This window comes from Aegilops tauschii, chromosome 7 (assembly GCF_002575655.3).
Source record: "Aegilops tauschii subsp. strangulata cultivar AL8/78 chromosome 7, Aet v6.0, whole genome shotgun sequence".
In the NCBI taxonomy this organism is placed as follows: domain Eukaryota; kingdom Viridiplantae; phylum Streptophyta; class Magnoliopsida; order Poales; family Poaceae; genus Aegilops; species Aegilops tauschii.
In genome coordinates, this window is record NC_053041.3 from 373,764,480 (window position 1) to 373,779,150 (window position 14,671).

General features: G+C 40.9%; 1 protein-coding gene across 1 annotated transcript; it reads left to right on the forward strand.

Moving 5' to 3' along the window:
* The first annotated feature begins 1,043 nt into the window (after positions 1-1,043).
* On the forward strand, positions 1,044-1,607 carry LOC141027176 (uncharacterized). The gene is made up of 2 exons (XM_073504152.1): positions 1,044-1,139; positions 1,212-1,607. The coding sequence occupies exons 1-2, from the start codon at positions 1,044-1,046 to the stop codon at positions 1,605-1,607; spliced, it is 492 nt and encodes a 163-aa protein (XP_073360253.1).
* The last annotated feature ends 13,064 nt before the right edge of the window (positions 1,608-14,671 follow it).

A 14,671-nucleotide genomic window follows, 5' to 3' on the forward strand; every position in this document is an offset into this window, starting at 1 on the left:
GTGATGAGAATATATTTGTGGAATTGTTTTGTAATTATGAGAAATAGTTTTGAGAGGGCCTGGAAGCGTTTCGGGGTCACCCGAAGGGTTTCGCAGCTTATCGGGCAATACCGGGTATTACTAGTAATTAATATATAGGTGGAAAATGTTTTCGGTGATGTTAAATTATATATAGAAGGCTCTAGTAATTGTTAAAGGGATTTTACAAATAACTAAGTATCAACAGTCCTTAAAAGGCCTAGTGGTGGAAGACAACTTGGGCCACCAAGTCCTAAGTGGAGTTGGTGCCCCCCTTCCTTGTGTGTGTGTGTGCGGGAGGGGGATTGGAGTGGGGAGGAGTCCCTCCTCGTCCCTTGGCCCACTAAAGGGGAGGGACTTTCCCTCCCCTTGTGGCGCCCCTCCACTTCCCCGTCACCTATATATACTAGAGGATTTCCACCCTTTGGATACACAAGTTTTGGAGCCTCCTCTGGTTCTTCTAGTTCTAGTTCTAGTTGGTCCTAGTTGACTAACAGAGCTAGGCCTTGTTCCTCTAATCCTCATAATTAGAATCCTTATGTGGTTCTAATCTCCTCCCTCTAATTCTTCGGCGACAATTAGCTCAGGGCAGCGAAGTGCTGCCGGATCGTGATGGTTGCACGCTTGCAACCAAGTAGAGAGGTCGTGCTTTCTGTATTCAGTTCGAGGGACTGTTCGTGGGCGGTTCACGGGATCGTTCATCGATGGTTTGAGGGACTCCAAGTACGATCTACACCGACATGTTCTTCTTCCACTGCAACTTGGTGACGGTAACGATCATGATCTCACCCCGTTATGCATATTCATATTGATATTGGGTGTGCGTAGGCATGATTGTTTTGGTTTCTACCATGTTTCCCAACAAGTATATATGTACATGTGTAATCCCAAGTCATAATCAAGGAAGTGTTACACAATTCCTCTCTCTCTCTCTACTCTTGTTCAGACTCTAACATGGTATCAGTTTGAATCCTGATCCCTGATCCACTTCTTCCGCGGCCCCTCTACCCTCGTCCATGCTCGCCATGAGCACTTCCTCCTCCGTCTATTTCACCGACAACTCGGAGCCCGATGATCAGTTACAGCTTATCATCGCCACCCAAACCCTATCCACCCTCCAGGTTCAGGCACTGTGCATTCGCGACCATGTGCTGGTCACCCTCCACTTCAAGAAGGAGAATTATGGCCTCTAGTACCGCCAGTTTCTCTCCGCCCTCACCAAGTTCGACCTCACCGACCACATCGATAGTTCGCCGGCACAGGCCACCTCCTTCTGGGTCCTCAACGACTTCATGATCCTCTCCTGGTATAATGCCGTTGTGACGCCGTCGACGTTGGTGATCGTTGCCGACCGCAAGGATACGACGTATTCCCTCTGGCATTCACTTCGCTCGACCTTCCGTAGTAATTGCGCCACCCGGATCACCTACCTCCTCAATGAGTTCCATAGCTTCACCGAGGGTGACCTCTCTATCGAGTACACACCCTGGCTCAAGAACATGGCGGACACCCTCCGGGACCTCGGCCATCGCCTCAAGGACCGTGACCTCATCCACAACATGCTTCGTGGCCTCAACAAGCGCCTCTAGCACGCCGTCTCGCACATGACGAGCGGCCGCCGACCCTCATTCGTCATGCTCCGGGCATTTCTTTAGCTGGATGAACAACGCCTCGCCCGGCAAGCGCGCGTCACCGCCTGCTCGGCCCTCCTCACCTATGCTTGTGCCCGATAACCCACAAGTATAGGGGATCGCGACAGTCTTCGATGGTAGTATTTGCTACCTCTTGAGCATGCGTTGGTTTTTCCCTTGAAGAGGAAAGGGTGATGCAGCAAAGTAACATAAGTATTTCCCTCAGTTTTTGAGAACCAAGGTATCAATCCAGTAGGAGGTTACACGCAAGTCGCCTTGTACCTACACAAACAAATAAGAACCTTGCAACCAACGCGATAAAGGGGTTGTCAATCCCTTCACGGCCACTTGCAAAAGTGAGCTAGTGCCATATTTTTGGTATTTTTATGATATTGATTGGAAAGTAAAGATTGCAAAATAAATAACGAAAGAAATAGTAAAGTGCTAGGAAAATAATATGATGGAGGATAGACCCGGGGGCCATAGGTTTCACTAGTGGCTTCTCTCAAGATAGCATAATTTACGGTGGGTGAACAAATTACTGTCGAGCAATTGATAGAAAAGTTCATAGTTATGAGAATATCTAGGCATGATCACGTATATAGGCATCACGTCCGTGACAAGTATACCGAAACGATTCTGCATCTACTACTGTTACTCTACACATCGACCGCTATTCAGCATGCATCTAGAGTATTAAGTTCATCAGAACAGAGTAACGCATTAGGCAAGATGACATGATGTAGAGGGATAAACTCAAGCAATATGATATAAACCCCATCTTTTTATCCTTGATGGCAACAATACAATACGTGCCTTGCTGCCCCTACTGTCACTGGGAAAGGACACCGCAAGATTGAACCCAAAGCTAAGCACTTCTCCCATGGCAAGAAAGATCAATCTAGTAGGCCAAACCAAACTGATAATTCGAAGAGACTTGCAAAGATAACAAATCATACATATAAGAATTCAGAGAAGAGCCAAATATTGTTCATAGATAATCTTGATCATAAACCCACAATTCATCGGATCTCGACAAACACACCACAAAAAGAATTACATCGAATAGATCTCCAAGAGAATCGAGGAGAACTTTGTATTGATATCCAAAGAGAGAGAAGGAGCCATCTAGCTAATAACTATGGACCCGAAGGTCTGTGGTAAACTACTCACACATCATCGGAGAGGCTATGGTGTTGATGTAGAAGCCCTCCGTGATCGATTCCCCCTCCGGCGGAGCGCCGAAAAAGGCCCCAAGATGGGATCTCATGGGTACAGAAGGTTGCGGCAGTGGAAATAGGGTTTCGTGGTGCTCTCGGATGTTTTCAGGGTACATGAGTATATATAGGCGAAAGAAGTAGGTCGGTGGAGCCACGAGGGGCCCACGAGGGTGGGGGCACGCCTAACCCCCTGGGCGCGCATCCCTGCCTCGTGGCTTCCTCGTTGCTTGCTTGACGTCCACTCCAAGTCTCCTGGATTGAGTTTGTTCCAAAAATAACTCTCCTGAAGGTTTCATTCCGTTTGGATTCCGTTTGATATTCCTTTTCTGCGAAACACTGAAATAGCAAAATAACAACAATTTGCACTGGGCCTTTGGTTAATAGGTTAGTCCCAAAAATAATATAAAAGTGTACAATAAAGCCCATTAAACAACCAAAACAGATAATATAGTAGCATGGAACAATCAAAAATTATAGATACGTTGGAGACGTATCAAGCATCCCCAAGCTTAATTCCTGCTCGTCCTTGAGTAGGTAAATGATAAAAATAGAATTTTTGATGTGGAATGCTACCTAACATAATTTTCTAAGTACTTTTCTTTATTGTGGCATGAATGTTCAGATCCGAAAGATTCAAGGCAAAAGTTTAATATTGACATCAAAATAATAATACTTCAAGCATACTAACTAAGCAATTATGTCTTCTCAAGATAACATGGCCAAAGAAAGCTTATCCCTACAAAATCATATAGTTTGGCTATGCTTCATTTTTGTCACACAAAAATGCTCTCATCATGCACAACTCCGATGACAAGCCAAGCAATTGTTTAATACTTTAGTAATCTCAAACTTTTTTCAACTTTCACGCAATACATGAGCGTGAGCCATGGACATAGCACTATGGGTGGAATAGAGTATAATGATGGGGGTTGTGTGGAGAAGACAAAAACAAGAAGGTCTCACATTGACACGGCTAATCAACGGGCTAGGGAGATGCCCATCAATTGATGTGAATGCAAGGAGTAGGTATTGCCATGCAACGTATGCACTAGAGCTATAAATGTATGAAAGCTCAACAAAAGAAACTAAGTGGGTGTGCATCCAACTTGCTTGCTCACGAAGACCTAGGGCATTTGAGGAAGCCCATTGTTGGAATATACAAGCCAAGTTCTATAATGAAAAATTCCCACTAGTATATGAAAGTGACAAAACAAGAGTCTCTCTATCATAAACATCATGGTGCTACTTTGAAGCACAAGTGTGAAAAAAAGATAGTAGCATTGTCCTTTTTTTCTTTTCTTTTTATTTTTTTCTTTCTTTGGGCTTTCCTTTTTTTTATTTGGCCTTTCTCCTTTTTTTATTTGGGACAACGCTCTATTAATGATGATCATCACACTTCTATTTATTTACAACTCAATGATTACAACTCGATACTAGGACAAAATATGACTCTATATGAATGCCTCCGGCGGTGTACCGGGATGGGCAATGAATCAAGAGTGACATGTATGAAAAATTATGCATGGTGGCTTTGCCACAAATACGATGTCAACTACATGATCATGCGTGTCATAATAAATGAAACGGTGGAAAGTTGCATGGCAATATATCTCGGAATGGCTATGGAAATGCCATAATAGGTAGGTATGGTGGCTGTTTTGAGGAAGATATAAGGAGGTTTATGTGTGATAGAGCGTATCGTATCACGGGGTTTTGATGCACCGGCGAAGTTTGCACCAACTCTCAAGGTGAGAAAGGGCAATGCACGGTCCCGAAGAGGCTAGTAATGATGGAAAGGTGAGAGTGCGTATAATCCATGGACTCAACATTAGTCATAAAGAACTCACATACTTATTGCAAAAATCTACAAGTCTTCAAAAACCAAGCATTATGCGCATGCTCCTAGGGGGATAGATTGGTAGGAAAAGACCATCGCTCGTCCCCGACCGCCACTCATAAGGATGACAATCAAAGAACACCTCATGTTTCAAATTTGTCACACAACGGTTACCATACGTGCATGCTACGGGACTTGCAAACTTCAACACAAGTATTTCTCAAATTCACAACTACTCAACTAGCATGACTCTAATATTACCATCTTCATATATCAAAACAATCATCAAGTATCAAACTTCTCATAGTATTCAATGCACTTTTTATGAAAGTTTTTATTATACCCATCTTGGATGCCTATCATATTAAGACTAATTTTATAGCCAAAGCAAATTACCATGCTGTTCTAAATGACTCTCCAAATAATATAAGTGAAGCACGAGAGATCAATAATTTCTATAAAATAAAACCACCATCGTGCTCTAAAAGATATAAGTGAAGCACTAGAGCAAAATTATCTAGCTCAAAATATATAAGTGAAGCACATAGAGTATTCTAATAAATTACGATTCATGTGTGTGTCTCCAAAAGGTGTGTACAGCAAGGATGATTGTGTTAAACTAAAAGGCAAACACTTAAATCATACAAGACGCTCCAAGCAAAACACATATCATGTGGTGAATAAAAATATAGCCTCAAGTAAAGTTACCGATAGATAAAGACGAAAGAGGGGATGCCTTCCGGGGCATCCCCAAGCTTAGGCTTTTGGTTGTCCTTTAATTTTATATTGGGGTGCCTTGGGCATCCCCAAGCTTAGGCTATTTCCACTCTTTATTCCATAATCCATCAAATCTTTACCCAAAACTTGAAAACTTCACAACACAAAACTCAACAGAAAATCTCATGAGCTCCGTTAGTATAAGAAAACAAATCACCACTTTAAGGTACTGTAATGAACTCATTCTTTATTTATATTGGTGTTAAACATACTGTTTTCCAACTTCTCTATGGTTCATACCCCCCGATACTAGCCATAGATTCAACAAAATAAGCAAACAACACACGAAAAACAGAATCTGTCAAAAACAGAACAGTCTGTAGTAATCTGTATCAAACGTATAGTTATGTAACTCCAATAATTCTGAAATAAATTGGTGGACGTGAGGAATTTGTCTGTTAATAATCTGCAAAAAGAATCAACCTAAAATCACTCTCCAGTAAAACATGGCAGTTAATCTCGTGAGCGCTAAAGTTTCTGTTTTTTACAGCAAGATCCTAAAGACTTCACCCAAGTCTTCCCAAAGGTTCTACTTGGCACAAACACTAATTTAAAACATATAAACACATATAAACAGAAGCTAGATGAATTATTTATTACTAAACAGAAACAAAAATAAAATTGGGTTGCCTCCCAACAAGCGCTATCGTTTAACGCCCCTAGCTAGGCATAAAGGCAATAATAGATCTGGGTATTGCCATCTTTGGTAGGCAATTCTTCAATAGAACACTTATTCCCTTTAGGAGTTTCCTTCCTTTTGTTAATGATCAAACTCCTAGGCAAGAAATCAATAAATTCATTTGTAGCAAAAGGTTCCTTAATGATAGCGAAAAAGTTGGAGTGAACACTTATGGATTTGAGATCCGCATTTTCCTTATAGAAGATTCACCCTTATTTTTGGAACATACATCAATTTGGTAACTTTAGTAGTAGGAGGATTTGGGGTATTTTTCACGGATGAAAAGGCAGACCCTAAGTTGGTAATAATATCCTCAAGTTTACCAATTCTTGTGGAATCTTGATCTATTCTTTCGTTAACTATAGGTTCCTTTTCTGTAAAAAAAATCAGAGTAACTCCTACCTTAGATCCATATTGGGTAATTTGGTTGTGGATCTTTTTATCCAAATTTTGAATCAACTCTACAGTGGCAACTTTATTTTCAATAATATCAAGCCTTTGCATCACATGTTTCAAAGTTAAAATAGTTCCATTAACCAAAAGAGGTGGTGGACCAAACAAATCTATCATAACATTATAAGAATCAAAAGTATGGCTACCCAAGAAATTCCCTCAGGTAATGGTATCAAGAATATATCTGTTCCAAGGAGTGATGCCTACATAAAAACTGCGAAGAAGAACGGAAGTAGATTGCTTCCTAGTAGATCTATTCTGAGCATTGCAAATTCTATGCCAAGCATCTTTTAGATTTTCTCCGTCCCTTTGTTTAAAATTAAGAACTTCATGATCGGGAGTACTAACAATGATAGAAGGACTAGCCATGACGATGAGTGATCTAACACATGGCGACACAAGAAGAAAGCGAAAAAGAGGCGAACGGAAAAAGAGGGCGAATAAAATGGCAAAGGTGAAGTGGGGGAGAGGAAAACGAGAGGCAAATGGCAAATAATGTAATGCGAGGGATAAGAGTTTGTGATGGGTACTTGGTATGTCTTGACTTGACTTGACTTGGCGTAAGCCTCCCCGGCAACGGCGCCAGAAATCCTTCTTGCTACCTCTTGAGCATGCGTTGGTTTTTCCCTTGAAGAGGAAAGGGTGATGCAGCAAAGTAACGTAAGTATTTCCCTCAGTTTTTTAGAACCAAAGTATCAATCCAGTAGGAGGTTACACGCAAGTCGCCTTGTATGTACACAAACAAATAAGAACCTTGCAACCAACGTGATAAAGGGGTTGTCAATCCCTTCACGGCCACTTGCAAAAGTGAGATCTGATAGAGATAATAAGATAAATATTTTTGGTATTTTTATGATATAGATTGGAAAGTAAAGATTGCAAAATAAATAACAGAAGAAATAGTAAATTGGTAGGAAAATAATATGATGGAAGATAGACCTGGGGGCCATAGGTTTCACTAGTGGCTTCTCTCAAGATAGCATAATTTATGGTGGGTGAACAAATTACTGTCGAGCAATTGATAGAAAAGTGCATAGTTATGAGAATATCTAGGCATGATCATGTATATAGGCATCACGTCCGTGACAAGTAGATCGAAACGATTCTACTTCTACTACTATTACTCCACACATCGACCGCTATCCAGCATGCATCCAGAGTATTGAGTTCATAAGAAAAGAGTAACGCATTAGGCAAGATGACATGATGTAGAGGGATAAACTCAAGCAATATGATATAAACCCCATCTTTTTATCCTCGATGGCAACAATACAATACGTGCCTTGCTGCCCCTGCTGTCACTGGGAAAGGACACTGCAAGATTGAACCCAAAGCTAAGCACTTCTCCCATGGCAAGAAATATCAATCTAGTAGGCCAAACCAAACTGATAATTCGAAGAGACTTGCAAAGATAACAAATCATACATAAGAATTCAGAAAAGAACCAAATATTGTTCATAGATAATCTTGATCATAAACCCACAATTCATCGGATCTCGACAAGCATACCGCAAAAAGAATTACATCGAATAGATCTCCAAGAGAATCGAGGAGAACTTTGTATTGAGATCCAAAGAGAGAGAAGAAGCGATCTAGATAATAACTATGGACCCGAAGGTCTGTGGTAAACTACTCACACAGCATTGGAGAGGCTATGGTGTTGATGTAGAAGCCCTCCGTGATCGATTCCCCCTCCGGAGGAGCACCGAAAAAGTCCCCAAGATGGGATCTCACGGGTACAGAAGGTTGCGGTGGTGGAAATAGGGTTTCGTGGTGCTCTCGGATGTTTTCAGGGTACATGAGTATATATAGGCGAAAGAAGTAGGTCGGTGGAGCCACGAGGGGCCCGCGAGGGTGGGGGCGCGCCTCCCTGCCTCATGGCTTCCTCATTGCTTGCTTGACGTCCACTCCAAGTCTCCTGGATTGCGTTTGTTCCAAAAATAACTCTCCCGAAGGTTTCATTCCGTTTGATATTCCTTTTCTGCGAAACACTGAAATAGGCAAAAAAACAACAATTTGCACTGGGCCTTCAGTTAATAGGTTAGTCCCAAAAATAATATAAAAGTGTATAATAAAGCCCACTAAACATCCAAAACAGATAATATAATAGCATGGAACAATCAAAAATTATAGATACGTTGGAGACGTATCAGTATTTCACCCAAATTTATTGATTCGACACAAGGGGAGCCAAAGAATATTTATGAGCTTTAGTAGTTGAGTTGTCAATTCAACCACACCTGGAGAACTGAATATCTGCAACAGAGTGTTTAGTGGCACATTAGTTTGATAGTTTGATAGCAGCGGTAACAGTAGCAATAGTAAGAGGAATAGTAACATTAGCAATTTTATAGTGTTTGTAACAGTGGCAGGAGCAATTGTAACTTAGCAAAGATCAATATGAGAAAAGCGTAGGCATTGGATCAGCGATTCATATTTGTGTTAAATGACAATCATCATATAACAGTCACAACCTAGAGCTCCAATTCATCAATTCAATGTAGGCATGTATTCTGTATGTAGCTTATAGTAAGAACTTGCATAACATCTTTTGCCCTATCCTATCGTTGCAGCGAGATCCATAAGGAAATCTAATGGATATTAATGCCTCCTTTTAATAGAGAACCAGAACAAATCATTAACACTCAATGAATAATGAACTCCTAATACTACGGTCATCACCGGAGTGAATCCCAATTATTGTCTCCTTGGGGTCTTCGGATCATAACACATAGTAGGTGCATACAACTTGCAAGATAGGATCCAAAACTCACTTATATTCATGAAAACATAATAGGTTCAGATCTCAAATCATGGCCCTCGGGCCCTAGTGGCAAGCATTAAGCATAGCAAAGTCATAGCAACATCGATCTCAGAACATAGTGGATATTAGGGATCAAGCCCTAACAAATTGGCTCGATTACATAACAAATCTCATCCAACTCCATCACCGTCCAGCGAGCCTATGAAGGAATTACTCACTCCCGGTGGTGAGCATCATGGAATTGTTGATGAAGGGTTCATGATGATGATGGCGACGACCCCCCCCTTTCTGGACACCCAAACGGACTCTAAAGCAGCCCTCTCGATGAAGAACATGAGGTGGCGGCAGCTCCATATAGTAAAATGCGATGAAACTTCTTCTCTTATTTTTTTTCTTGGGGAAACGGATTTTATAGACTTGGAATTAGGTCAGACAATTGCCTGTGGGACCCACAAGGCATCAGGGCGCGCCTGGCACGCCCTGTTGCCTGGTGAGCAACTGGTCGCCCCCTCCGGTGGATCTTCATTCTATTATTTTTTTATTTATTCCATAAAAAATCTCCGCAAAGTTTCGTTCGATTCTGAGAACTATTATTTCTGCACAAAAACAACACCTTGGTAGTACTACTGAAAATAGCGTCAGTCCGGGTTAGTCCCATTCAAATTGCAAAAATTAGAGTCCAGAGCAAGAGCAAAAGTGTTTGGAAAAGTAGATACGATGGAGACGTATCAACTCCCCCAAGCTTAACTCATTGCTTGTCCTCAAGAAATTCAGTTGAGAAACCGAAAGTGATAAAGAAAAACATGTATGAACTCTTTTCTTCTTGTATCCGTATATAAGCTTGATAGTAACCAAGTTTTCAGCAAAGATCATGAACTAACCATGTGAATGATAACACTTAGAACTCACATTTCCCCATATCAATGGCATAATCAACTAGCAAGCAATAATAACATATCTCAAATGCCAACAATTTTTCAAAATAATCATGATATAATATGATAACATGGTATCTCGCTAGCCCTTTTCGAGACTGCAAAACATAAATGCAGAGCACCTCTAAAATTCAAGCAGCGTTAAAACATTGTAATTCAGGGTAGAAGAGATCCAGTCATGCTCACATCCAACATTAACTAGAATCAATGCATGTTAAACTAAGAATGACAATAGCACTCTCTATGTTGGTGCTTGAATGAGAAGGTGATGACTCAACAATAAAAGTAAATAGCATGAAAGTAAATAGAAAGGCCCTTCACAGAGGGAAGCAGAGATTTGCAGTGGTGCCGGAGCTCCAAGCTTAACACATAGATGAATACATTTATGAGTGGTGTGCATTTCCTATCAACGTCACGACAAAGGATTTCAATATCTTTCATGCTACACACATTATCGATGGTTCCATGCGAAAATGAAAATTTTACTCCCCCACAACCATACAAACACAAGCCAAGGCTAGCCGAATCCACGGGTGCCCTCCAAACAATCAACTTTCCAGGGGGAGTTTGTTTTATTATATTTTTCTTTATATTTTTTACAGGAATGGGCATCACAAGTACCGGCCTCTCTTGTGTAATGACAAGTGAATAAACACTCATCATGAGAATAACCTACTTAGCATGGAAGATATTGATCGCTCGGTCGCTCCATGGGCGCTACATGCACACAAAACAGATGTTTATTTGAATGATTAGAGATGGCACATGCAAATTTACTTGGAACGGCAGGGTAACACCGTATATAGGTAGATATGGTGGACTCTTTTGGAACAACTTTGGGGTTTTAGGATTTTGGATGCACAAGCAGTAATTTCGCTTAGCACAGGCGAAGGCTAGCAAATAGATTGAGAAGCAACCAACTAGAGAGCGACAACGGTCATAATCATGCATTGTGAATAATTAGCATTGAATACTAGCATGAGTAGAATATAAACACCCTAAACATAAATATCACGAAGGCTCCTTGGTTTTGAATCAACTACATGTGTGAACATGTGCCAAGTCAAGCCACTTGAATCATTCAAAGGAGAATACCATACTAACATACTACATTACAAACCATTATAATGCATGTTGGCACTCAAGATAAATCATTATACACTCCTAGCTACTTAAGCATGGCCGGAGCAACTATAATCTCTAATTGCCATCAGAAACATGTTTACTCATAATATGCGGAATCAAGGATACTGAGTTAAACATATTTACAAAAACAGAAACAAGAAGAGTTCATCCCAACTTTTCTTTTCCACAGTCACTTCATCATCGTCGTCGCTATTGCCTTTCACTTGCACAAATGAATGATGTGGAAATAATAATAGTGCAAGGGTGTTGTTGACTAAGCTGAAATCTGCAAACATTTTATTCAAAGTAGAAGACAAGCAAATATTGGCCCTTCATTAGATTAACAGCAAGGTATATAAGGGCCACTCATCCATTGTTACAAAGTCTTCTCCTTAAGACGACTCAAAAGAAAGAAAAGAAATTCACAGAAACACACTAAAATATTTTTGGAGTTTTTAGTTTTTCTGAAGAAAGCGAACTAAAGAAAAAAACGAAAAGCAAGAAAAACTATTTAGACGGGAGAGATTCCAACAAACAAAATAACAAACAAGAAATATTTTTGGATTTTCTTTTACTACTACAAAGTAACTAACTAAGAAAGGAAAACTGAAACGAAGCGAGAAATATTTTTTGATTTTTCAAAAAATATCAAACACACAAAAGGAAAGCAAAATAAGCTAAACATGGATATACAATGAAAGCGATGGACACCGGCAACTAGAATGAATGTGTGATACATGAATGTAATGTTGGTGAGAATACGTACTCCCCCAAGCATAGGCTTTTGGCCTAACTTTCTAATCACCACCCAAGGAATCCATCAGGTCTAGTTGGGAAATGGCTGGCCGCGGCACTCGAGCGTCCCAAGGCTAGGTCTCGTTCTCCGCAGTAGCTAGCTCGTTCTTGTAAGCGATAATATCATTGGGCAAGATAGTGTGACTGTGCCTGGCATGAGAATCAAACAAAGTGGGTACATGCAACGAAATAATCTCACGAGTATCCTCACTAAAGACCAAGTTAATAAATATGGTGAGGAGGCTCAAGGTTATCAATTAAGTGGTGATCTATCATGGACTGATGGTCTAAGTAGATCCTAGGTAGCATATAATACACATGGCGCATGTCAACCTTGAAGCGTCTCGCAAGGCGAGTAGCATAAATACGGCCATGAATTTTACCTCTAATTCTATTAGTGTGTAGGCAGTGTGCAATGTTATCACCGTAAAGTGCACGACGTAAAATGGCGAGGTCAGGGGCACTGAGTGTACCACCTTCCTCCCTGGCAGTCAATTTTTTTCCTATAAATAAACAAAAGTAGTGCACGACAGGAAAATGCAAGATAGTAACTCGGTCTCTTGACACGCCCCTAGATTCTCCCACAGTTAAAGTAAGGAGGAAATCCTTGTATTCCTTGGGTCAAGGCTCCCTCAATTCCCCCTCTTAGGGAAGTAAGTATATCTCACAAAATTCAACAAGTGGTTTCTCAAAGTGTTGAGCATATAAATTAAAGCGTACCATGGGAATATCAGCCTATGCATGGAGTAGAAATTTTGAACAAATAAATTTGTGAGGAGATGGTATTGGTCGCACTCATCTGCGAGGAAGTCGGCCAAACCGGCATTTGACACGAAGTGTGCATACTCTTGTTGAAAACCGTCTTCGTTCATGAAGGCATTCTGTGGCCACTCGCACGGTCGTACCTTCATTCTATGAGGAAGGTGAAGGTCTGGGGCACCTTCGGTGACTCCCTTGGGACTCCGGCTCGACGAACCTCTCCAGAAGAAGTTCATTTTCCTAAGAGAAAATTTCTGAAATTTTTGGATTACAAAAAAATGTTAACAAAACTTAACAAGATTGATAGCAACTACTCATATAAGTGCCTAGAGGCTATATCCAGCATTCAAACTACTTAGAACCCAAAGAATTCAACATCCAAGCTCATTTTCAGTGGCACCAATAGCAACAAAATAAAAAAATCCACTAATACAAAAACTAATTGGACCAATGGGGGAGTCACATACCAAGGAGTAATCCCCCAAAATTGTTTTAGAAATGGAACTCCGAGCAAAGAGATCGGAAATCTCAGTTTTAAAAGCAAGAACACGATAACATGAGCTATCATGATTTTTTCTGGTGGAAGGAGATGAAGTGGGCAGGTGGACTAAGTGAGTGGGGGCATGTGGGCCCCACAAGGCAACACGACGCGCCAGGGGGGTTGGCACGTCCCTGTTGCATTGTGAGCAACAGGTGCACCCCCTAGGGTGTGTTCGGTGCCAAAAATTCTTAAATCTTCTAGAAAAAATCATGTTAAAGTTTTACTGCATGCTGAGCACTTTTATTTTTGGGTAATGTTTTTCTTATTGCACGGATGGTTCAGAAAACAGGATAATCATGGCATTTCACTTTATTAAACTACGAAAGTTAGAGAGTAAACTATGATTACAGAAAGTTGTGCTTACGGAATTCATTGACCACATGCCCCTGAAAAAGAATCCATTAATAAGGTTGATGAAGTCTTATTAACAAACCATTTCCTAGTAACATGAAACTGAAGACCTTTTGTATAACACTAAGTTACCTCAATGGGGATATGCATTTCCCCAACATAAGAGTTTGGTATTTATTTTTGGGTGCAGGATGAGGAAATTTAAAACATCCAATAGTGATTGTCATAATACTTTTAATAAAATTGGTACTATTCATTGAACTCTGTTTGTTTGGAAAATATACCGCATGCTCATTACCATTGACATGAAAAGTGACCTTGCTTTTATTGCAATGAATAACAACCCCGTTCATATTCAAAAAGGGTCTATCAAGGATAATCGACATGTTATCGTCCTCGGGCATATCAGAATAACAAAGTTTGTTAAGATAGTTGTCCGATTTGGGGTTCCGTAGACCATTGAGAGGTTCAAACTCTAGGGTGTGCACGAAGGACTCTTTCTCCCCAGCCTGCCTACCCAACGATTCCATGGCCTAGCTCATTGAACCCAAAGAACACGAGACACAGGGGTTTATACTGGTTCGGGCCACCGCATGGTGTAATACTCTACTCCAGTGTGGTGGTGAATTGCCTCGAGGGCCGAGGATGAACTAGTACAATGGATGAACAGCCTCCGGAGGAGAGGAGTTCTTGAGCTCGATGAGCTGGTGGGTGTGAGGATGGAATGGATCCAATCCAAGATCCGTTGCCTCCTATGGTGGTGGCTAGTCCTATTTATAGAGGCCC